This window comes from Eublepharis macularius, chromosome 1, assembly GCF_028583425.1.
Source record: "Eublepharis macularius isolate TG4126 chromosome 1, MPM_Emac_v1.0, whole genome shotgun sequence".
In the NCBI taxonomy this organism is placed as follows: domain Eukaryota; kingdom Metazoa; phylum Chordata; class Lepidosauria; order Squamata; family Eublepharidae; genus Eublepharis; species Eublepharis macularius.
In genome coordinates this window covers 96,657,205-96,682,866 of record NC_072790.1, presented here as the reverse complement: position 1 = coordinate 96,682,866, position 25,662 = coordinate 96,657,205, and the positions used below count along the sequence as shown (strand labels likewise).

Genomic DNA, 25,662 nt, shown 5'->3' with positions numbered 1-25,662 from the left:
TTTGAAAAATCTCCAAAGTCGGCAGGCTTGCGCGTGCGCAGTCCCATGTGTGCCTGCACGGAAGACCTAGATGAACAACAGTTACAGGTAAGAAATACTGTTTTTATGAATGCATGAGTGAAATTTTAACTGGATACCAGGGAGGATGCTGGCTGATTTGTCTGCTTGCATCTACTTCTGAGTGAACAGCAACAGCAGATAGCAAGAACATCATCTTGCAGGGATGTGGCCTGCAGCTCCTGGTCTCTCCTGGGGAGATTACCTGAGTGGAATCTGGAAGAGCATTCTAGGCTTAGCAGCATTTGTACTGGCTGAGCTGAGGTTTCAGTTGCCGCCTGGCTTGTTACTAAATGGGAATATTGGCAATTGGTGATACAAGGCTCCTTGCCTACAAAGACAAGTGGAGCACAAAGTGATGATTTTCCTTTTTGTGTACATGTAATACAGAGGGACAAAAGGGAGTGATTTCTTATCACTATGTCATCTTTTGACTCCTGTGTGTCTGTCGTTCTCTTGCACTGTATCTCTGTTGCTCTTTTGTGTGAGTATATGAATGATGGGGTGGTGGTGGTACTTGTTTTTATGCTCAAAATTATCTATCAGATACAAGGTTTTGTGAGGTCTGATTTCTGTGTTGCTCGCCTTTAGAATAATGATGAACAACATACGCTTTGTTAATACTTACAAATATCCTCCATGGATTCATTGACTGACTTTTGGATTTATCTCTTAACTTTCATGTTTCACAGCCAGAAAAGAGAGCTAATAGTAATAAATAATGGATTGTTGTCCTCTATATATTTAACAGGTTAACTGCATATGGGTTGGGTCTCTTTCTTGAGTAATCTGCTCTGTATGCCCTTTTTATTGTTTATTGTTTCATAATAGGGGCAAATTTCGTAGTTTAGATTGTGGTGTTTGTAAAAATGTCTCCCATTAATGGGCTGGCTAACTTGAGAGGTAGTTAGTGCTCAAGGATTCTGTGGCTTAGATGTACTTGAGAAAGCCATCTCTCAGTCTTTATTTTGCTCATTTTTACAAACAAGATAAATGTATATGCTGCATATATATGATTTGACACAGCATAGATGGCAGGCGTGGGATAACAGGCGCAAAAGTTACAAAAAGATGAGCAACTATCAAGACAAACACTTTAAATAAAACTTCACATGAAAGTGAAGAAGAAAGGTAAGACAACATGCATACAGTAGCTGCTACATTAAATGTCACTATACCATTATCTTGTGTTTCCCCCCTCAGAGTAATAAAATCATTGATGAGCAATTTTTATGACTGTGAATAAGTAGCTGTAAACAACCAAACAGTTTTATGTAATATATATGTAATTAAATTTCTTAGGTTTTCCTTTTGTGTATAAAATACAATCCAAATTCATAGATTTCCAATATTTTAGCAAAATGATCCCATGCAAGACTGTAAAATAAAATTCTTTGTGGTACAAATTTTCAAAATAATCCTTTTTTCAAAATGAAGTTTAATTCAAGTGCTAGCTCTCTTATATTGCCCTGTTGGAAGTATTTCTTACAATATATGTTCTAGATTGATTAAACTAGGTATAGTTTTGTTTAAAAACTAATTTAAAAGTACATAAGTCAGAAATAGACGTAGAGGTTCAACTTCCACAGTCGTTTTTGTACTGCTTGCTATGCACTTTTCATTTGAGTTCCATATCAAGGTGGATGAGTACTGGTTCATTTAATTTACAGTTTTATTTCTAACACTGATATGCCAGTGTAGCTGTGACAGCCTCCCTTTATTCAAAGAATATAAGGTTACTGAAAAACATCTGGGCCTTGTGATCAGTTTATCATGCAAAAATGTGCATTTATTTCTCTTTTTAGTAAAGAGTCCAGTAGCACCTTTAAGACTAACCAACTTTATTGTAGCAAAAGCTTTCAAGAACCACAGTTCTCTTCGTCAGATGAGTATGGTTCTCGAAAGCTTATACTATAATATGGTTGGTTAGTCTTAAAGGTGCTACTGGACTCTCTACTATTTTGTAATTACAGACTAACATGGCTAACTCCTCTGGATCTATTTCTCTTTTGATGCACAAAATCCTCAGGGTTTCATGCAAAATTGTACTTTTTAAAAAAGTTGAGATGAACTTCCCAGTTTTGCAGGAAATGGGGAGAGAAACCCCTGAACGTTGTCTGAATTTTTCTGTCCCCCCAACCTCAGGCCTTCACATCTCTAGGCAAGCCATACCTTCAGTCCCAGTACTCCATCTGCAGTAAAGGAATGATACTTATTAGGTGATTTTACAGAACTGTCATGAGGGTTGCCACTTTAAATACCCTGAAATGCTGTATAAATGATCACTGTTAGACTTAGCACGTGGAGGATCCTGTTGTCCAACTCATAATGAAAGTTAAAAAATCCTTTCTTAGTTAATTAGGTTGCAATTTCACAGTTTGCTTCAGAACTTAAGTCTTACATCACTGTCCATGCATAGAAAATCTGGAGGTGATGAAAAAAATGCATGTTAAGGGATACAGACAGCCGAAAGGAAGGCGGATTTAAATGAAGTATATCCCTAAATAGCATTGCAATAAAGAATGGGTCCATCCTCTTCCCTGTTCCCTTCCGGGTCCATCCTCTTCCCTGTTTATTTTAGGCAGTAGCTTCTTAAGGCAGTGAAAAGACACAACCATCTTTTCATTTTAAAAAATAGGTATCGCTAGAATTTGAGTAAAATAAAATATTAAGGCACTCCAGGGTGTATTTTATGGACCCATTTACTCTAACCCTTTTTATCCCAAACATCAAAGGCATGTATTAATAGACCAATAAAATATGTCCTGTCATGTTCAACAAGCAGTAAGACATCTGCTAAGTGAAACATCAATCACATCCAAGATGCTTTCAGAGTACATGTGTTGCTGCTGTTGAAGACTCCTAATTTTATTGGCTTCTTTCCTACCCAGATGGGAAAATAAAGATTGTTGAATCATCTCACTTGTTGCTGAAACAACTAGTGATCCAAATTGCTGGTTTTAAAAAGTCTATGCATTGTTCTGGCGTAGAGTTAACTGAAGTTTGTAATGCTAAGTGGTCTGTGTGATATGTGACAAACTGCAATATCTCGGTATTAAAATGTGCTATAAATTCTGCATTAAAAGTGATACATACGAATTTATAGACAGAAGGTAGTTTATAGCACTTTGTGTATTCCATTTTGAAGTATTCACGGTATTTATTTTGCACCATTTTTGTAGTTAAAAAAAATGATGTGTTTGAGATGTTAGATGCCTGCATTTCATAGGGATAAGTGAAGCTGGAATAAGACAGTATGTTAAATTGAATTTTTTCAGTATTTAAATTTATTTCCTGCTAAGCACTGTATTTTATGTGATTTCTAAAGCTATCTTCAGATATGATAGGAGCTAAGGAAAGAACCATGACTGGACTGTGGGTTTTAACCAGGAATTCCAGAAAGTATGCAGCTCATTTTGATGAGGTTTAGTAATATTCCCACAATAGTAAATTCAAAGGAGATGGGATCCCCCATTTCCTTGTGTCCGGGGTCTGAGGCACAGCCCTCAGCCTTACTGGGAGGAAACAGTGAGAGACAGCCGGGAGGCAGCGGCCCTGCTGCCCCAGCCAGCCATCAGAGCCAGAACCTGCCTATGCCAGGAAAAAGGGGCAAGGGTCCAAGGCCCCAGGGGGCTGAAAGGGGCAGGGCAAGGCCAGCTAGCCCCACCATCCAGGGAGAAGGCAGGGGGCTGGGCAGAGTAGAGGGAGAAGGCAAGGGCAGGGGAAATAGTGACCCAGCAGCTGCCCAAGCAGAGCCCTTACCTGATGAGGAGAAGCAGTCCCAACAGCCCAGAACCACAGCCCAGCCTATACACCAGCTAGAAGGCAATAGCCAGGCCCAGGAAGTGCCAGAAGTCAAGCAACCTCAGGTGGAGCTGCCACAGGCATTCTGGGGGAGGAGCTGGGCAGGCAGCCAAGGGGCCACAGCTGGACCTGCCTTCAGCAATCAGCAGAGTCAGGGAGGCTTGGCAGCCAGGCAACATGACACAGCTGGTGCCAGTCAGTGGAACCAGATCAGCTACCCCAGCTGCAACTACTTGGGGCAGCCCAGATCCAGGCTGGAAGAAGGGTGAGGCGGGGAAAGGAAATCCTATAAAGGATGGCTGAAAAGAGCTTTGGGGTGGTGGGTTTGAGTAGGAGTGATGTGGAGCAGAGTGAAGGCAAGGAGGAGAGTGGATGAAGGAGGAGATGGTGGCAGAGACCAAGGGGAGTGAGTGGCACAGGTTGAGCAGGCCAGCGAGTGGAGTGAGAGGGAGTCTGGGTGATGTATACCGCCCCTCCATCCACAGAGCAGGGTCCCGCAGAATTCCTGCCCCCCCCCCCTTTGAAGTCAGGAGCAGACCGCCCAGCGCCCTGCCCAGCGGTGGCTGCGGCAAGCCCTGACACCTAAATCTTTGAATCTGGGTTTACATTCTGCCCAACTGTGATGCTCACTTGGTCTAGTCAGTCTCTCAGAGGGTTTTGTGAGGAGAAACACATGTGCCACACTGAACTCCCTTAGAGGAAGAGTGGGACAAAAATTGTATAGTTTCCATACTTGGATAGCTTTTAAGTCCCATTTTTAAAATGGTGGTTTAGAAAACATTTTGTTCATTGTCCATTTTTCTGTGCGGTCCTACATGGGACAGTGCTTGTGCAGGCCTGCTGAATGGTGAGGTTTCTACAGATTTTAATTCCACTAGGGGGTCCCCATCTCCTAGTATGCATGCATGAGTGTTTCCCGCCATATCACTAGTGCTTCTGGGAGAGGGCACCCTTCACCCTCAGTTCCTCTTCGCCACCAGTTGAAGAAGTATGTCTACAGCAAGCTCCATGGTATCTTGCTCAGGAGGCCTATCAGAAGAATGTTCTTTCCATTTACACCGTGGAATTCGGTGAGTATGGCTGAGAAAGCCCTTTTCAAGCACTGCACTCTCTGCATTTCTAAAATGACCCACATAGACAGTCATTCAGTCTATCTTACCTGCTTTGGGGAAGGACATAATGTAGCAACATGCAAGCACTGCCAAAACTTTACCCCAAAGGCTAGGGTGAGAGAGCCACAAGGCTCAAGGTCCTGTTACGGGAATGAGTTATCTTGGCTTCTGACACTCCAGACATCAAAGCTGCAAAATCCTCCATTATTGCCAAGTTAACTGAGCACCCAGCACTGACTCCAGCATCTACATTGGTTCCAAACCTGACCAACACAGACAGACATTTCTTGGCACTGATGGGTCCCACAGCATCGATGCCAAGAAGCTCCTCAGATCTGGCAGTGACACCCAATGCCAGAGACATGGATAGAGGGTCTGACTTCGACTTCACCTAGTCTTTTAGAACTAGTCTGACACCAATGCCCAAAGTTGAAGGGTCACTTGGAATCGGCTGTTACCAGAACCAAGACACCGACTCTGAAGTCTTCTATGCTGACAGAACTACAACTGGCTGAAGACTTATCCTCTGAATTTATGGAACCACTGACACTCCCATAAAGGAAAGTCCACTAAGTACACCTCTGACAAGGAGATTGAGATCCCAGAGGTGCTGATCATAGACAGACTGCGAACACCTTCACTATATTCCAGGTCACCTTCAAGAGGCTGTTCAGAAGAGGAAGGTGAGATTGCAGAATTACCTCTGCAGCCTTCCTCTTGGCTTAGAGGACAAGATCCTCAGCAGCCATGTTGCTCTCATTCCTATCACCCTTGTTGCCAACACTGTAGTGTGGACATGGGATACCTATACAAGGCGGATTTGATTGGTTCCAACTTTGAGGGGTTCTTACAACCTAAAGGACAGAGATTCCCATATCAGGTGCCTAAATCTTCGATAATGTGTTAGCTGTCCAAGTCAGAACAAGATTACTGTCCACCTGACAGAAGCCCTAGTGTTCCGTCTGACCCCTCTCCAGACAAAGCTGTCATGGAAGGTGGATCAGCTTCTCCCATGGATGATTTCCATCTTTATATGGAGCAGATGTTATGGATGGCCAAATCTCTGGATATAGAGATTTCTTCTACTGAGCCAAAACCAAAAGACAAGATCTTACAACACTTATATTCAGGAAATCCGTCGACGATCACCTTTCCCATAATAGAAGGTGTTATGACCCTTGCATTCTCTTGGGTAGATTTTACCTTTAATCTTTCCCTTACACCCTCTGGGTAGATTGCTGCCACCAGGAATATTATATTCCAAAATATTTTATTTAAATTTTCCCTTTGGTAACGTGCCTAAGTGTCAGGCTCCTTCGTGGTTCTATGTGGCCCTGAGGATAGGGATGGGATATAGCAATGACAGCTACTCTGGGATATAACAAAAACAAAATAAACTTTTATTTTTTTCAAGAAGCATATTGGTTTCATAAAAGTAGTTCTTGGTTCTTAAAGTTACTTCATTTAAACTCATTCACACAGATCTCTTCTAAGGCTTCACACACAGCCTCTTTGACTCAATATTTCTCACAGACGTGCTTAAAGTTACTCACGCAGCACACAGCTAGCCTCTCTTTTCCTGACTAAATATTTTTCACAGAAATGCTTAAACTGCTCAGACAGCACACATCTTGCCTGCTTTCTTCTGGCTGAATATTTTTCACAGAAATGCTTAAACCTGCTCAGGCAGCACACAGCTAGCCTCTCTTTCCCTGGCTGAATGTTCTTTCTCCACTCTCAGTCTAAAACTGCATTCACTCCACCCATACTCTCAGTCATCAACCAATCCTATCACTCACTCATCCCTCTTTCACCCCCATTCTTCACCTATATCACACCAAGCATTTAAAGATACATGCACACATTTACTTGAAATCATTACAGAAGGCTTTGCTGACATGATGACATCTCTGTGAAAAGCCTGCTTCTGCTCCTCTTACATCTAAAAAGATTGAGATCCTCTACAGGACTACAGAAGACATCTGTTCTTTCCTCTTCTCACATCCCTCACCATCGTCTCTTGTGACAGAGTAAATGCAGTCGAAGAAAAAACAAGGGCCACATTCTATCCCTGTAGAAAAAGAAGGGAAAAAACTGGATGTTTGGGTAGGAAGATATATACATCCTCAGCTCTTAACATCAAGATCACAAACTATACAGCGATAATGGGAGCTTATCAAATTTTCCAGTGGAACAGAATGGCCACTTTTGTAGACCAATTACTGGAAGATCAAAGGTCATCCAAGAAGAGGTATTAAAGTTGTCCAAACAACAAATAAATGCAGGAAGACATACAGTAGATTCATCTACTAGAGCGTTGACTTGTTCCATCGTCTTTCACAGACATGTATGGCTCCATTCAACCGCATTGCCCATCAAGACACAAAATAGAGTTGAGGGCCTACCTTTCAAGGGTCAAACCCTTTTTTCAAGCAAATCTGATGAATATCTATCTCAGAAACATAAGGACCAACAGAAGGCATGATCCTATGGGATCCTCCCTCCCAGACAGCAACATAACCAAAGACAGACAACAGCAGCCTGACAAGGGCAAATTTTATCACTCCCAGCCCTAGCTGTATCCTCAGTCTCATCATAATACTCATTATCAAGACCAGTATCAGACATTCCTTTGGGGAAGAATTTCTCCCAACCAAAACAATTCTGACTAGAGCCTACAGAGGCAGTAATGCTGGGGACAGCCTATCCAGCCTTGTCTCAGCCTGGCAAGTTATTACCACAGATTTTTCAGTTATCAGTATTATCCAGTTTGGTTATAAAGTTGAATTTAAATGTTTTCCAACTCTGAGTTTTCCTAATATTGATAGAAGTAGCTTCTCAACAGAGTTGCAGTCTGAACTATCAGTCTTATTGCAGAAAGGGGCAACTCAGGAGGTTCCCCTGCCAGTTTCTCAATGGGGTTTTTATTCAAGGATATTCCTGGTACAGAAAAAAGATGGTGGGGTGAGACCTACATTAGATTTACAGGAATTAAATAAATCAGTACATATATGTAAACTGAGGATGGTGACCCTGAATATGCCAGAAGCTTGGTCTGGTGGTGAATTTCACTAAGTCCAGCTTGATACCTTCAAGGAGGATGCAATTCATAGGGCAATCCTGGACAGTACTTCAAATAGGGCAGTCTTACCAAATGAGAGAGCTCAGAGGATAAAATCCATAATGGGACTTTTTACACATTGTAGATTCCAATCAGTACGGGCCATTCAGACACTGCTGGGACTCATGGCAGCCACTACAACAGTTACGCCCATGGCTAGATTAAACATGAGGAAGCTGCAACTGTGATTCTTGTCCGTTCATCAGAAGCACGTTAATTCACTAGAAAAAAAGGACACTATACCTTGGTCTGTAGACAAGTCACTTATGTGGTGGACTAGAGATTCTCACTTCAGTCATCTTTGGACACATAGGAGGCGGTCGAAAGGAGAATTATGTTTGCATATTAATGTTCTTGAGTTAAGAGCTGCACGTTATGCACTTACCTCCTTCACAGATATTTTCAGGGGAATGAGTATACAAATTCTTGTGGACGACAGCACAGCCATGTTCTATGTAAACAAGCAGGGTGGCACAGCCTCCAGAACACTGTGCATGGAAGCCATTCTTACATGGGAATGGGCTGTCAAAAAAGGAGTGACCCCTACAGGTGGTGCACATTCCAGGTTCAAACAACCTTGCTGCAGACAGACTGAGCAGACTCAGTTCGTCCAACAAGTGGTCAATAAAAGATCCTTACATATGATCAGTGTTCAATAGATGGGGTTTCCCAGAAGTGGATCTGTTTGCCACAGAGAAAAATTAGAAAGCACTTATTTTGTTCAAAGGGGGGAATAGAACAGGTGTCTATGGGGGACACATTTCAACCGACCTGGATAGGGTATCACTTCTACGCTTTCTCCTGATCTCTCTGATTGCAAAGATGGTGAGCAAAATACAGACTGACAGATTGCATATCATAGTAGTGACTAGTGACCCCTTTCTGGCCATATCAACCCTGGCCCATGTCTAAAGGCACACTGTACCATCTTCCTTTAGTTTCAGACCTTCTCAGTGAAGAAGGAATACTTCATCATGATTTACCCAGTCTGAAACTAACAGCATGGCTGATCCAGCATTAGGCAAGATCATAGAGGGAGTAGCCGAGATTATACTTAACACTAGAAAGGAAGGCACTAGGAAATCATATGCCTTCAAGTGGGACATGTTATCTGGGTGGGCCAGGAATAGAGATCTGGATCCCTTTGATTGCCCTCTGGCCCAGATACTAGAATTTCTACCATCATTGAAGTAGGAGGGCTTTTCCAATGCTTCGATTAAGGTTTGTTTGGAGGCTCTCTCTGCTTTTCACCCACTCAGATAGAAGATCAATTTTCTCCCATCAGACATCCAAACGTTTTCTTAAGGGTTTACAGAACATGTTCCCTGCAACACCAAGTATCATACCTCAATAGTCCTTACAATTGGTGCTGGCAAAACTCATGTCACAGCCCTTCAAACCTTTAGCCACGTGCCACTTGAGATTCCTATCTATGAAAGTGGCATTTCTGATAGCCATCACATCGGTTAGGAGAGTAAGTGAAATAGCAGCACTATGCTGTCCGACCCTCCCTTTCTGAAGATCCACCAAGGAAGGTAGTCCCAGTTTAGAATTTCGCCCCAAGGTGATAATTGCATTCCATATGTCACAAGAGAGAGTTCTTCCTGTGCTCTTTCCATCTCCTACAACACAGAGAGGACATTGCACTCTTTAGATGTCTGCAGAGCCATCTTGTTTTACTTGGATCACACAATGCCATTCAGGAAGAATCCTCAATTGTTAATACGTTATGCAGGTCCTAACAAGGGACAAAAAACCAGCTCGCAAACTATTTCACGATGAGTGGTATGAACAATTAAAGCATGTTATGAAACAGCTAATGTACCTTGAGATTCCTACCCATTCCACCAGATCACAAGCCTCTTCTACAGCACTGCTGAAGAGAGTCCTATTGCAAGACCTCTGCAGAGCAGCAATATAATCCTCATCGGATGCGTTTGTCAGGTACTACACCTTAAACGTGATGGACAGACAGTTGGAAGGGCAGTAGTCCAGTTACTTTTTCAATGAAGAGCACACCGTTCTCCAAGAGTAAGTGGCTTGTTAATCTCCTGTGTGGGACTGCACAGACAGACAAAGAAAACAGATTTGCACTTACTAGTAACTGTTGTTCATTGACGTCTTTTATGCAGGCACACATAGCCTCTGTCCTGGCCCAATGACACTCTTCACTACTCACTTGGAGACATTGGTGGCTCAGGAGAAACTGAGGGCAAGGGGCACTAGCAATTCGGTGGGAAATGCCCATGCATGCAGGCTGGGAGATGGGTGCCCCTTAGTGGAATTAAAAGCTGTAGAAACCTCGCCATTTGGTAGGCCTGCACAAGCACAGCCCCATGTGTTTTTCCCATTGTACTCATTGCCACCTTCTTAACTTTTCTTGGCATGTCAGTAATTATAACCACTGGGTTTTCTAGATTGGGAATTCAGGGGTGGGGTTGGGGAGTGTGTGAGCATGAATGCCTGTTAGCTAGTAAAATGTAGAAAGGGCTGTGTGTTATAAAAATGTTTTCTTAAATTACAGAGCAATACTACTTAGACAAGATATTTTATAAGCAGTTTTCTCTGCACCATAGTTCTAAATACATTTTGTAGAATTGTAGGTTCTATGAAAAGGTATGGCATTTACTTCAAAGTTTAGGGTTTTTATGTTACCCTGAAGAATACCTTGCAGAAGTTCAGTAATATATAAGAACTGCTTTCCATGATATAGTATAACCATTGGGCATTGTATTATTAAACAAGCATGCAATCATGGCTGATTGTATAGCTCTTCCTTGCCAAATCAGAATGCCTGGAAAAATATTCTCTCTATGAAATGATGCGGAGGGGCACACCTGTTTTGTACAGGTTTTATTCCATTAGTTCCAGCAAGGTCACCTCACAAGAAGGCTGAGTATAAATACCCCTCAATATAATTTGTCCCCAAATAGTTTGGTCAGTTTCAGTTGGAAGCTAATTGGATGGGAAAGACTCACATGATCAGTCACATCTAACTGCTTTGGTTGTGTAATTGTCATGCCACTCTAGCAATGGAATCTCACTATGAAGAAGTGGCTCCCTTGTGAAAAATAAGCAGCCACATAAAGATCTTTTCTCTTAAATATGTCTATTGTATAAATTGCTGCATTGGTGAATAATCAGGCATTGCTTGTTAGATCTGTGCTCATTGTTACTGTGTGCTTATGTCTTCTAACTTCTTCGGAGGCTGCACTGGACCAGAAAGAACATTCAGATTAAGTCTGCAGACTGTGTTCAGCAGCCTTAAATAAGTTGCCAGATATATGCAAGTGTAAAAATGGAAAATTAATCTGTATTTTGCTTGAAAGCTAGTGAGCTGGTCAACTCACCTTTGTCATGTTACTTTGTATATTTCTGCTAATCTTGTGCTTCTAGTCTTTGTATTAATGAGACTAGGATTTGGTAGAATTTAAGCAGAGTAATAGTAAATCACATTTCTGAGTTGGCTTTTATGTTCATTGTCAACAAGCATTTCTTTTTTTAACCTGAAGAAATTGGGTCCAAGCTACAGCCACTGGTTCGTCATCTTTAAAACTTGTTATAAACTGTGGGCTAATAATTGAATTTTTAAAGGATTGCCCCTTGTCCCTCCTTGTCATTTTGAAAGCAAGGAAATTTTGAAGCACAAATGCTCAGTGCCATGACAAATGACACACACCTGGAGTTTAAGTCTTGATTTTGCCATTTGTGACCACATATATAGCATCTCTTCCCTACTTCCTTTCTTCTTCATGCAAGTAAATGCTGTCCGAAAGAAATGAATTTTGATACAATGTTCAGCAACTTGGCTTTGCGGAATTGTACTACTTTTCCCATCAGTTTCATATTATCTCCTCCCTTGCAACACAGCACTCCTTGGCAGTAACCACAAGGGAGGAAGATTAGAGCTGAATGGGGGGATTTTATTTCATTCCTTACCATTTTCATGACAGAGAATACCTTGCTAGAAAATTATGGTGTCGTGCAGATTTAGCTCTTACTTGTTTCTAAGTAATTAATTGAAGAAACTCACTGGGACAGGATTGTTAGATGACATGGGTCCTTTTCCTACAGTTTCCTTTCCTAGATTCATAGAATCACAGGGTTGGAACGGACTTCTGGGATCATCTAGTCCAACCCTGTGCAAAATGCAGGAAATTCCCAAATACCCCTCCCCCCTACACACAGTGACTATTACTCCATGCCCAGAAGATGTTGTTTGGTTTCTCTTAAAACTACCTTGTGGCTCATCCTGAAAGCAGTGACAAAATTCACCCTAGGTTTTAGTAATCTTGCAGCCATTTATCCCTGGTATAACCTTAGTTTTCTTACACTTCTCAAGGTGACTATGATAAAAGAAGGATAGGTCACTTTGTGCAAAGGGGAGGGTGCCATCGTAGAAACAGGTCTGTCAACTTAATAACTGTTTTTAGGAAATTCAGGCCACTTAATTATAACAGGCAATAAAAATGTGGTGTATTCAGCATAGGTCAGATAGAATTTAAATCAACTGTAATCAGCATGATTTGGGTTTTGAATGAAAGGAAAACAGGTAGGAAAAAAAATTCAGTACATACCATTTGTCAATAATGAACAAAGTACACTTCTAAAATGTTTTTTAAAAACTTTTGGTTTATGCAACTTCCATCACCTTGTTCTGGAAGATTCTCATTCAGTATAAGTGAATGATTTACCCCCATGATCAAGATTTGTTACTGCATTTAACCTCTGTTCCCTTACCCCATCTCCAGTCATCCAATTTAGCCTTTATTGTGTTTCCAGGAAAATGGTCTCACCGATGACACTGGAATATCAACTTGGGAAGAACAAATTTTCCTATCCCATAGTGCCTTGCTAGCAAAAAGCTGCCAAGCTGCAATGGAATTGGCAAAGCATGATGCAGGGATACAGAATATGGCGTTTAAGTATGGAAAGCACATGTCTATGAGTCATAAGGTATGCTTGCTCTCTCTCCCCAGTATTCACAATCTGAAATAGTAAAGAAGCATTAAGTAACGTTCATTCTGTTCTGTGTTTATGAGTAATGTGCTTAAGCAACTGTTTTTGGAAAGATATATAAACATTTTATTTAGTTACTTCATATGATCACCTTTCTGCCTGCTAGGACCACTGAAGGATGTTATCAGCCAAAAAAAGCAGTAAAATCTCACACTGGATACATTAAAATATATTAAAACAATAAGATCATTAAAAACAGTCACAAAAAAAATGAACGGTCACTTAAAATAGGAGAGCAAAAATACCCATTCAAACCATCAGTGAGGACTTTATAGAACTGTGGAAATGAACTCTCTCTAGCTGTAAAATAAATCTCAAATTAATATTAAGGCAATGGGAAAATTAGGCAAGGCAATCGGAAAATCCATAAATGGATCCCTCTGGTGGGTTAAAATAAGTAAATAGCCATAGGGGAAATTTGGATAGTGATAATGGTGGAATTGCACCACTTTCCCAACCTTAAATGGGCCCCTGGAGCTCTTGTGTGCCTTATTAGATGTAGGTAAGTACAGACAGCTTTATATATTTCTTCAATGAGTATATTTAAGGTCAGGGAGATAGCTTGTGGGGAAAGATTACCATCCTTCCCATACATGTCTCAGTCCTATGCAAATCTCAACCCCCCACTCCACCCCCTTTAGCAATAAAAATGCTTTTGAGATGCATTCACACAAGTCTCCCAGTACATTGCCTTGTTTGTCTCTGCATTACATTAGAGTCTGGGGACAGAGGAAAGGCAGACATAGAACTTGGGCTGAACTCAGGCATTGTATTATCTCTTCCCTGTTCTCTAGCTGGAAAGGCTGGTATGTTCCAGCTAATCACTCAGCTGAACTAAAAGGGTAACTGCTTTGTTCCTCTCTGGAGAATTCTCACAGTCCTCAAGGGACAGTTCCTTACAGTTTTAGTAAAATTGAAACAAGAGGTTGAAGCAAAATTGTAACTATTCAAGCTGAAAATAGTTCTTTTAGAATTTTTTGAAAAGATATAGTTAAATATGAACATACCTTTCTTTGCCTCTAAAAATCTGCACTTTGCAACTGGATACTATGCTGATACTAATCAGATTTTAATTAGATGACAGAATCAGAATGACTTGAGTATTATGTTTCAGTTCCATAACTCCTGAAAAGCAATGCTTTTTGTATGGATAATTCAGATGGGAGGGGCAGCTTGTGTGTCCGAGTGATACCAGGTGTAGATAAGGTCAATGTTGTATGAAGTGCTACTTCCATTTTACACCATATTTTGACCCCATCTTTCAGCTAAATGTCGACATTCAGCCATTTGTTAAAGAAAATTGTAATGGTACAGTGGCCTTCGATTTAAATTCTGCTCCTGTAGTCTTGCATCAGGAGATCATCGGACGAGAAGCCTGGATGAAGCAGATTAGAGAGGTAAATAAATAGATATATATTCATCGCTACAAATTAGTTTGGTTCTAATTTATTTTCACCAGTTTGAGTATCAAAATAACCTGTATATAGAGAAAATATACACTACTTTTTGTGGGGTTTTTTAACAGTTTAGATGCAATCGAAATAAAGTAGTGGTACATTGAAACGGAGGTTATGATAGAGTCGTTTTTTATTTTAAGTACAATAGCTGTTACAGTAATTTAATGTAAAAATACATAGCGTTGAGTTATAGTGAGTCTTGCCTGGCTATGAGTGAGATTTTTAAAAATATGCATATATTCTCTTCTATTAAAACAAATAAAATAATTTTAGTTTTTCAACAATTAATTACTTTGAAGCACAGAGCAGAGAAGAGGCAGAAGGAATAAACTGCTCATGCGTATATGATTCTCACTGAAAACACAGCTGGCTGGACTAATTTTAGGGCTACTTGCTTTGATATTTTCTCTGCTGTTTTGATTGCTATCCTTTCTCAAAGCTCTGTCTTTGTACATGCCCATATTCTGTTCTGTTGAACAGGCTGTTTATTAAGTGGAATAAGCCATACATAAGTCACCTGAAGAACTGGCTGTGTGTGTCTCAAACAGCTTGACTGTGTGCTTTTTTACTGAATCTCTGTTAATGTATATATCATGATATGCAGGGCTTTTTTTCTGGGAAAAGGGATGGTAGAACTCTCTATATGCACGCTCCCAGAAACGTGTGATGACGTCACTTCCGGAAGTGATGTCACTCCCAGCTGTGACACTGCTTCCCGGAACTGACGCTGCTTCCTGGAACCCAGAACAATACATTACGACAAGATAAATGTTAGTAAGCTTGGAAAATTACACTATTATGAGAAAGGGTTTTTTCCCTTTCTGTATCCTCTACAAAAAGTGAAATCTTCCATTCCCTTTCCCAAAGTTTTCATTTCTTTGGAATCATATTTTAAAATATGCAAGAAGGAGGGGGGGCTCTAAAAATCCAAAACCCATTTCACAAATCTAAATTCTAACAGATACCCTCTGCCAGCGTAGAAAAAAAAATTCAAAATTCTTTCTCAAAATTCCACAGTCTCTGAAATTCCTAATCTAATGAATATTGAATTTTCAAATTTTCAGGGAGGGTTTTGCTTTATTGGAGCAAATCAAAATTAGATACTCAACTTTAGCATTAGATCTATACTTAGTTTAAAATGGCATTTTTTGTTGCCTGCCAACTCTACCTTACCAATGGCTAAGCTGTTGTGACATTGTGAAATGCTCATAAATATTCCAGTGACCCAGACAAACAATATTCATAAAAACTTTCTTAACACCCATATATCCACTGCAATGTTAATCAGCTGAGGGTGGGGAGAACCATTTGAGTTACAGCTATTAAGACATAAGAACACCTATATGCTGATGAATATATTGATGAAAGCCTTCTGTGACTTGGAACACAGCTATCCATTCCTAGCATTTATTTATTTATTTCAAATTTCTATTCAGCCCTCCCCATGAGCGGGCTCAGGGCGGATAACAACATATTAAAATACAAAATACAATAAAACAACATATTAAAATACAGTAAAAATCCATACACATTTAAAACAGGATGGTGGACAGCCTTCACAGGGAGGGTTAAGATTTTATACACCCCTCTTTTTTTTTTTAGGCCGGTGGAGGCCCAGCCTCAGCCATATGCCTGGTGGAACAACTCTGTCTTGCAGGCCCCAGCAGCTCTGCTTGCACTTGCTCTCTCTCGCTCTCTCGCTCAGAGAGAATGAAAAGAAAGCAGAATGAACTCAAAGCAGCTTAACCCTCCTCTGTAGAGCCCGCACCAGGCCCCAGTTCTTTCTCTCTCTCGCTCACTCACCAAGGAATGAAAAAAAAGCAGAATGAACTTAAAGCAGCTAAGCCTGCTCTACAGAGCCTGCACTGGGCCCCAGCTCACTTGCTCTCTCTCTCACTCACTCACAGAGGAATGAAAAGAAAGCAGAATGAACTCAAAGCAGCTTAGCCTCCTCTGCAGAGCCCGTGAGGTTGAAGGAGGAAGGAATCACGTGGGCAGATTCTAGAGCTGCCGGAACACTGTTCAGGAGCATTCCCCCTCAAAAAAAGCCCTGATGACAGGGATTCATCTCAGTCAAGATTGTTGCTACATATTACTGTTAACTTTTGTCATTATGTTTCTTATGTCTTGAAACCATGATTTCAGCTGTGGAGGTATTTATTTATGTATTTTTTAAAAACTGTTCATTGCTTAGAAACTGATGTCTGTCTCTTTGACACACTAGTGTGCTGTGAGTACCGAGTAATCTGCCTGGCTGCATGCAAATAACAAATACACTTTTTTAATATAAGCAGATTGGAAGTTAGTGGAATTGCTTTATTATACAAAAATCCATGCTTCACCTATCCATGACTTTATTACAGAGTAGCCCATTTCTTACAGGCTGAGGAAGAAGTTTTACTAGGACAACAGTAGATTGAAGCAGTTCGCAGTAGAGGTGTGCACAGGAAAAAAAATTGGCTGAATCAGTTCAGTATTACCAAACCAGGAAAAAAATTCAGTATTCCTCAAATACCAAATTCATTTTCTAGTTCGGTTCAGCAATATAGAACAAATTCAGTAAAATTCAGCCATTGTTTCCTATGGGAAATGCAATTCAGGGTTATCCAGGGGCCTGGAGGGCATTTTTGGACCAATTTTTACCAAATTTTATGAGACTTAATCCTAACTGTTCTATAACTATCCCCCAGGTTTCATGAATATTGGACACCAAGAGACCATTTTATGCCCCCCCCCCAAAAGGTGCCCCCAGCCACCTCCAATCTTCATTATTTTCTATGGAGAAAACTATGGGAGCTATCCAGGGGGCTGGGGTGACATTTTGCAAGCAAAATACACCAAATTCAGAAGGGACCTGCTCTTGACTGTTATCTCAAGACCCCCCCCCTCCCAATTTCAGGGTGATTGGACCCTGGAGACCATTTTATGGCCCCCCTAAAGAAGGTGCCCCCAGCCACCTCCAATCTCCACTATTCCCTATGGGGAAACTATGGGAGCTATCCAGGAGGCTGAGGGTAGCATTTTGGAAGCAAAATGCACCAAATTTGCAGGGGACCCATTCCTCACTGTCTTCTCAAGATCCCCGAAGTTTTAGGGAAATTGCACCACGGAGGGCACCTTTCCCCCCCGCCCCTGCAAAATGTATACCATCCAGTCCACTTGTTTCTGTTGTGGGGAAAAACTCCAAGGTGAGTTGAATCCCACTTCAGAAACACATGAACCAGCAGCCTATCCTCATGCATCAGCATGAAAGGCCTGCTGCTGGCCTCAGAGAACACTGGGGAAGTCTCACCGATGGTGAGTCCCTCTGCTAGTTCCTCCTGATCCCTGAGGTGAACACATGGGACCAAAAACTCATGTCCCTCAAGCCCACCTCAAAAGACTCCTCATCCTGCCCCTCCTCCCGCTGCTGGGTTTCAGCAGCTGGAGGAAGGGGAAACCTCAGCAGCAGGTTCCTGAAGAGTGCCAGCTCCTGCCTCAGGCATCTGTGGTGGTGGTGGCAGTGGCGCTCCAGCAGCTGCCTCAGCAAAGAAGGCCTTGTCACCAGAAGCCAGGCTGGTGAACAGCTGCTACACTGGGGCGGGCCTCCTCTGCACAGGTGGAGGGAAAGCCACAGGTCTCTCCCTCCCCTCCACCCCTCTGATCTTAGCCCTCACTTTTTCCCCAAGGGCCCTCTCTGGTCTCCTCTCATTCATGTTTCTGCCCCCTAGGACCTACACTAACAACTAGAAAGTAAGATTATTAAACAGACCCACCCCCCAAAGCACCTATCCAAAATTGAATTTCTTTTAAAACGTACATACCTACTCTGAAAGCTTGCTTTTTGTGACTCTGGAGATAGACACAGAAACCTCTTTTTAAAAGGCCGTATTTAGATATGTGGCACTACACTAGCAAGCAGCTGACTTAATCTTTAGGAATCAAGCTGGCCCTGAACCCCAGTGATCTACAGGAAAGCCTTATAACAAGATTGAAGCCTACTTCTAATGCGTCTGGCCCGGCTCCATGGGAGCCAGAGATGGGCAGGGAAATCCTAGTTAAATGCACTAGTGGGCACCCTATTTATTTACAGAATTTTACCAGAACCTGAACTCTTTCTTCTAAAATCCTACACAAGCCTATTAAAGGGGGGAAAGTAGTCTTTGGTCTCTAACAGCTACCAATGTAGTTTAGTTAGTTTACAACAAGGCCTACAACTAGCCTACCTTAAAAACACTTCTTAAAAATTCAGAGCAGTTTCAGAAACCCAAAGTACATGATCCAAACACCACTACAAGCAGCAACCTCCCCCCCCCCAACCAACAAAAATCTACAATGAGTAAACCAAACCTGTCCCAACAGAAACAGAAACACCAGCTGGTAAAACAGCCAAGAAGGGAAAGTAGCCCTCCCAAAGAACTAGCAAAAATTAACAAGAAAAGCAACAGTAGAAAGCACCCACCCCCAGAAGAACAAGTTAATCTAATAAACAAAACAATTATAAAACAGCAAAATAACAATACCAAATGAATTGCAATAAGTAAAATCCAAGCCAAACCAATTTTTAAAAGTATCTCACCAACAGCAAACCAAAGCACCCACACACAGCAAAATAAATAAAACAAGCAAACCAAATTAACACAGCAAGATAACACCTCCCTCTAAAAAACAAGCAGCAAAAATTGAGCAGAAAAGTAATTTCTTCCCAAACCCACCAAGGCAACCCTCTCTCCCCAAAGAGGAAAAACCCTGTGAGTCAAATGACTCTCAGTCTTCCAGGTGCAGTCAGTCAGTAAGGTCCAGAAGTCAGCAGCAGGTCGAGCAGCAACAGGAGAATCACCAAGCAATCCACGCATGCAGTGCACTCCGGAAGTCCTAGCAGGCCAGCCAAGTCACCACCCAGAGTCCAGCTAGAGCGGCAAGCCAGGCAGTCTTTGTCTTTCTCTACCAGGCCACAGCTTAACCAGGCAAGCCTCAAATTTAACTCCTTGCAGCAGTTTTAAAAAGGCACTCTCCTCCCATTGGCCAGAGAAGAAGAGCTGCTGCAAGGATTGGCCACTCTCTCACCCCTCCCTCCAATTGTGTAAAAAAAGGTGGGAAGCAGTGATTCTCTTGCTGTTCCTTTGCAAACACTGCTGCCATGGCTCCTGAAGATTACCAAAGTTTATCAAATAAATTTGGTAAACTTCAATTTGGTATTGCTGAATCACTTTGGCAATACTAAAGTGAGTTTGGTAATACCAAATTTTACCCAAACCCAAATTGCACATCCCTAGTTCACAGTTCACGGCCTTCCTGTTCCTGCTACCTTTTATTTCAGTTGCTGAAGGAGTCTGTCAGAAAGGTTTTATTAAACAGCTTACACTAGTCTTTAGGCATATTCTTGGGAAACTATGCTTGTTTTCTGCTTGGTGTCAAACATGTTGTCTCCCTTTTTGTATTTTGTGAAACTACAATTTTTTTGAGTTGCAGATATCTAAAAAATGAAACAATTTTATTTTTTCTTGTTTTAAGGCTCAGATTAAAGGAAGTTTAATAGACTATACTAAGGTAAGTAATTTTAAAAGTCACATTTCTGTTTTATGATTCCCATAAGGAGCAAATTATATGTTGTTTGAACCTGCAGATATGCAGGTGTTGGTATTTTTCTTGGCATGTTTGATCCTGAGAGTGGTGTCCCACCCTGTGTATAAGTTTATCAAGATAATGAAGGTGTGAACTGGATGTAAAACAATTGCTGTGGTCCTGAAACTACGTGGACCCTGATGGTCATATAAAATGTCATGGTGTTATATTGATTGACAGTGCTGTGGTATAATATGACAACCTTCTTTTCAGGGTGGATAAAAATCAATGATTTTTTTTAAAAAATCAAAAAAATCAGATTTTTTTTATTTAAATCGGATTCTTTTGATTTAAATCGGATTTTTTTTATTTAAATTGGATTTTTTTAAATAAAATGCTTTTTGAGGAAAATATATTACCATCCAAAGGTTATTCCATCATGAAATAAAGATTAGTTTTTAATTATGTAGAATAAGGCTGTATATGTTTAATTTTTTTGGTAAATAAATTCCATTAATCCATTCACAATGTCATGCTCTTCCAGAGGTTTTTGTAAGATTATTGGGCAGTTTCTCTGCCTACAAGATATTATTACAGATGCTTGGTTTTGCAGTTCTCAAAACTGAATTTGTGTCAGCTCAGCAGAGATCACATGCCTCTTCTTCACAGCAAAAATGTTATAACATGAACAGAGTTGAGAAAAAGACCTTAATCCTATTGTTCTACAAACCTATGAAGACAGAATCAACCCCTCCAGTGCTAAGTTTCAAGAAGTTCAGTGAATAGAAACAATATTTTTCTGATTGTTTGGAGTGGAATAGATCTGCACAAGAAGAAACTAAGTGTGAGGAGGGAGGGGCAAGCAGTACAAAATGAAAGTGAAACTTTTTGAGCACAATACTGCACAAGTCTTTGGATCTTTTGTGTGTATGATCTGAGGTTTATCACATTCTTTCCTTGGAGGAAAAAACCTATAATGGCAGCAGGCCGTAAAAGAGACCCAGTTTGGGAATACTTTAATGAAGTTCCTTTACCTATCGGCAAGGCAGGCATCTACTTGCATATTAAAGTTATACCAGCAAGAATTAGTCTTTATGTAGAAAACTATGATTTAAATCAAGCCTTAATGACTAGTGATTTAAATCGTGATTTAAATCGTGATTTAAATCAGTTTGATTTAAATCAAATCCACCCTGCTTCTTTTTTTAATTGTATTTCTATCTTTTGAGAACTTGGAAGCGTCACAAACCTGTAGGAGCTTCTTTTCCCTGTATTTCTTAGTGAACTGCCAGTAGCTCAAAATCAGAGTATGCATCGCTAACCAACTGACTTATTTTATTTTGACAGACTCCATTTCTTTTTTTTCACCATTGTCGTAGGCTCACTAGGACAAAGTTTGAGAATCATGAACTTTAGCCTGATTATCCAATCTGGATAAGTTCTTTGTATTTAAACTAGGCTGCATGACCTTTTCTTTTGTTTCATCTATTGGTTCTATTATAGAAAATGACAGATCATCAGTCAATTCTCCAAAGGCCTGTTTTTTCTCTAAAAAGAATGTGTGGGGGAGTTTGGACCGGGCAGGAGTTAACCCTTTTCCCACTGGTCATTTTTTTAAAAAGAAATGTGTCCATTCTCTGACTATGTAACCTTTTCTCCTGCTGGGACAAATAGCTTGGTTGGGGGAGGGTTTTTTTCAGTGAAATGACAAAGAGAAGAGGGGCAATCCCCGCTCAACGTCACAGCCCTAATCCAAATTTTCTGCATGCCTTTTAGCCAATGAATCCCATTTTTCCCAAAAAAGTTATTTTTTGTAGGGAGATTTATTTATTTACTTAATTTATACCCCACCTTTCTCCCAGTGGGGATCCAAAGAGGCTTATTGTCTTCCTTCTCCTCTATTTCATCCTCACAACAACCTTATTGATGTAGGCTACGCTGAGTGTGTGACCAGCTGAAGGTAACCCAACAATCTTCCATGGCAAAGTAGGGTATGAAGCTGGGTCCAGCACTTTAACCCCTATACCACACTAGCAGTGGTGAGGGCTAGTAGGGAAGACTTTCAGCATCATTTGAAGTCTCAAACTTTAAAGTTTCATGATCATGTTTTTGTGCAATCCCACATGGGAACTGCTTATGCACAGGCCAGCCACAAACATTCTAAAGCTCCTAAAGGCACAAGACATTCTCCTAGTCTTTTTGCACGCTTTTTCCTTAGGCACGGTTATAAAAGGTAGGGTGAGCGGCTCCTTCAGTTCTTCTTTAGTTGTCGCTGAAGGATGTGTTCTTTGCTCCGCTCCAGTGATAGATGCGAGTTTGGGCCTTCGACTCTATGGCTTCAAAATTTTAGTGTGAGTCAGATTTGTATTCATATTCCAGAACTGAGAAAGTGCAACCACCGTTACTGTTTGGCTTGAAATAAAACATGAGCAAAGCAGTGCTTTTTAGCATACATCTTAAATCCTGAGAAAACATGTGATTACATTTAAAAAATAGTCAGCACTGGAACTCTTGAATGGATAGTAGAGAAATCTTAATCTTGGACTGGAAGTAGACATGGGCACAAATTGAAATACGAATCAAATTTCGTGACGAATTGGGCAGTTTCGTATTTCATGAAACATGTTTTGTAGGGCCACGGTTTTCATGAAATTCACAACTTTTGGGGCCAATTTGTTCGATTCATGAATGATTCGTGATGACAGACAGGCTGGCGCCCATCCATTGATTCCCTAGGCAACATAGGCCCGGAATGTCTGCAGACCTTTTGTTGCCATTGGAAACCCCAATCATAGCCCACATAATCTTGATAGGCAGCTCTCCCTGCCAACTGGAGAGCTTCCATTCTGCCCTATACAGCAAGGAGCAGGGGAGTTAATCCCCTAGGCAATTGAGGAGATGGGCCTTCTGTAGCCATGGGAACACCAATCTCATCCCTCCAAACCCTATTAGGCAGGTCTGTCTGCCAACCAGAGACCTCCTTTTCTGCTCTATGTGAGCATTTCTTATATAAGGCACAGCTCTCTGCCTCGTGCTTTTCAGTTCCAGTAGACAGAGGGAGAGGGAGGACCTGTTGTTGGGATTTGGAGTGAGAGAGTGGCATTGGGAGCTTTTGGCTGGATTTGCTGCTGTTTTAAAAGAGACTGAAACACTTCTTTCTTATTTTCAGCTCTTGGCCTTGTTGGGAAGGTTGTTGGGTGAGGGTGCCTTCCTTCTTCCACCCCACCACAATCTCAGGGCATTGCCTAGCTTGGCGGCCTAGCTTGACTGAGGCCCACCTTTTTTTCCTCTAACTTTCTTTGCTTATATTCTTATTTAGAGCATTTGTTCTTGCTGGATTGTTGGGTGAGGGTGGGTGGAGGAGAGCCTGCTGAAGTTTCCCTGTGAGTTTGGCATCTCTGGGCATGAAGGGAAACTAACTAATTGTTTCGCAAGATGGGACAATTTTGCTTGTGCTTCATGACAACATGAAGCACAAGCAGTATATACGAGTACATATTCAAAGCAACAGATAATATGTGAAGCAACATAATGGTGGAGCCCGTGGTTCCTAACTCATTGGCGAAACATCCGAGACCAATGCAGAATCTTACGTTCAGTTTCATATTAATGTACAAGAGATAGTAAGTTGATCCATGTAGAAGTGCCACCACTCTACAGTGTAGAGATAATTCAAATTAGCAAAAAAGTAAATGTTGCTTGTCCTTCTATTATGTCTTTCTTATGGCCATCTATAGGACTGCTTGAGGCTCTCCTTCCCATCAAACTTCTTCCATATCATTTATTTCTGTAATTGGTCTATTATATTTTAACAAATCCTTTTTAGATATCTCTATTGGAAACCATTAATTCTCAGGCAATTAATCAACTGCTGATTCATCATGATGATGTTTGATAGACTGTTCCTGACAGATAATCTCCCCTCCCTAATATTCAGTGACTTTAAAAATAATGGAAGAGAAGCACTGTGGTTAGGTGCATAAGGATTTAGGATCAGCCCTAGAAATTGCTCCTTGGAGAAAGAATTGGGATGAGGGGAAAGTTTGCCACAGCCCAGCAGTTTATATACTGTTTTGATAGATGATCAGACAGGAAAATAAAAGCTGGATATCGTCATGTGTAAGGAAATGGCAGTGGCTTCTTACAAAAGTCATGGTATTATATTTACACAAATGAGGGATCCACGAGGATTCATGGAGTGGGGTATCATTCCACCCTATTTTTTCATCCCTACATTATCTCCACTTTCCATCTCCCTCACTACCCCCATTAGGAGTGTGCATCCCCCAAAAAATCGGGTTTCCCACTTTGAATTTAGCTGAAGTGGGAAAATGCTCCGTTTTTACCCAGGTATTTAAATCGATTTGGTATCCTCCGTAAAGATTCAGAGCATTCCAAAATGAGGAGGGGAGCTTTGCCCAAGCCCCTCCACCCCCCTCACTTACCAGGCCGAGAGGCAGCTGGGATGACCAGCTGGGCAGTGGGAGGGCGCGCTGCCACTGCCTGTGCTGCCACAGTGGCCAGCTGGGAAGTGGAAAGGCCTGGAGCTGCCACTGCAGTGACCAACTGGGCAGTAGGGAAGACCACAGCCGCCACTGCTGCCTCAGCGGCCAGCAGAAAGGCCCAGGTAAGTGGGGTGGAACTTGGTGGGGTGGTGGTGGGAACTTCAACTGGTCCGCAGAGGGCGGGGTGTGAAGAATCCCAGGAAGGGCCCTGAAGCTTTCCGAAGTGACCCAAATCGCTTTGAGAAGCTTTGATTCAGGATTTCGAAATTGGGGCCAGCATGCTGCCCCTGATTCGGAAATCCCGAATCTTTACAGATTTGGTTCAATTCAGGAATTTTTCCTGAATCAGAAACCCGAAGTGCACACCCCTAACCCCCATAGCTTTTCCCCTTTCCCTGTATCCTTCCTTCCCTCCCATCTACCCTTTCTCAGTTCCCTCTTGTGAACTACTTTTCCCTGAATCCATCCTTCCCTCCTGTGATGGACAATCAGATGTTTAGTAGTTGAGCCTATCTGAATGCTTTTCTAACATACATTCACTGTTGTAGGGATAGTACATTGGATGGTAGTACAGCATCTAGTTGTCATAGCGCTTCCTCAGGAAGAGAGCTGATAGGGGTGTTTTTTTGTGTATTTTTGCCTGAAAGAGACTGCATAGTGAGGTTAGTTCTGCCTCTGGGAGAAGACAGAGTACCTGGGCCTTTAGGCCTGTGGTGTTGAGCATTCCTGTAGTATAGGGTTCCTCAGCATGGTGCCTGAGGATGCCATGGTGCCCACTGATACCTTTCCTGGCTCCCGTCAAGTGTTTTTAGAGACTGGGTGGAGCCAGGTAGGGCTTTTGCTTGGCCATTGGAGATGTGATTGACTATGCAGATCTTTTAAAATGTTACTTTTAACAGCAGCTGTCACCACAGCACAAGCATCTTCATTGCATGACTGAAGGTAAGCTGTATTTATGCAAGAAAATATTTTAAAACAGTATCTTAATTTAAAAAGGCATTCTCCATCCATCTTTTTTTCTTCCTCTCGTCTCTCTCTACCCT

The 25,662-nt window shown here is 41.5% G+C and overlaps 1 protein-coding gene across 1 annotated transcript in view; it reads left to right on the top strand.

Annotated features, from left to right (window-relative positions):
- The window catches only part of PDSS2 (decaprenyl diphosphate synthase subunit 2), a 155,654-nt gene that overhangs the window by 111,708 nt on the left and 18,284 nt on the right, over positions 1 to 25,662 (top strand). Inside the window, exons 5-7 of the mRNA XM_054981362.1 lie at positions 12,877 to 13,050; positions 14,379 to 14,510; positions 20,064 to 20,099. Coding sequence (XP_054837337.1) covers positions 12,877 to 13,050; positions 14,379 to 14,510; positions 20,064 to 20,099 — 342 coding nt within the window. The remainder of the gene's footprint in view (positions 1 to 12,876; positions 13,051 to 14,378; positions 14,511 to 20,063; positions 20,100 to 25,662) is intronic.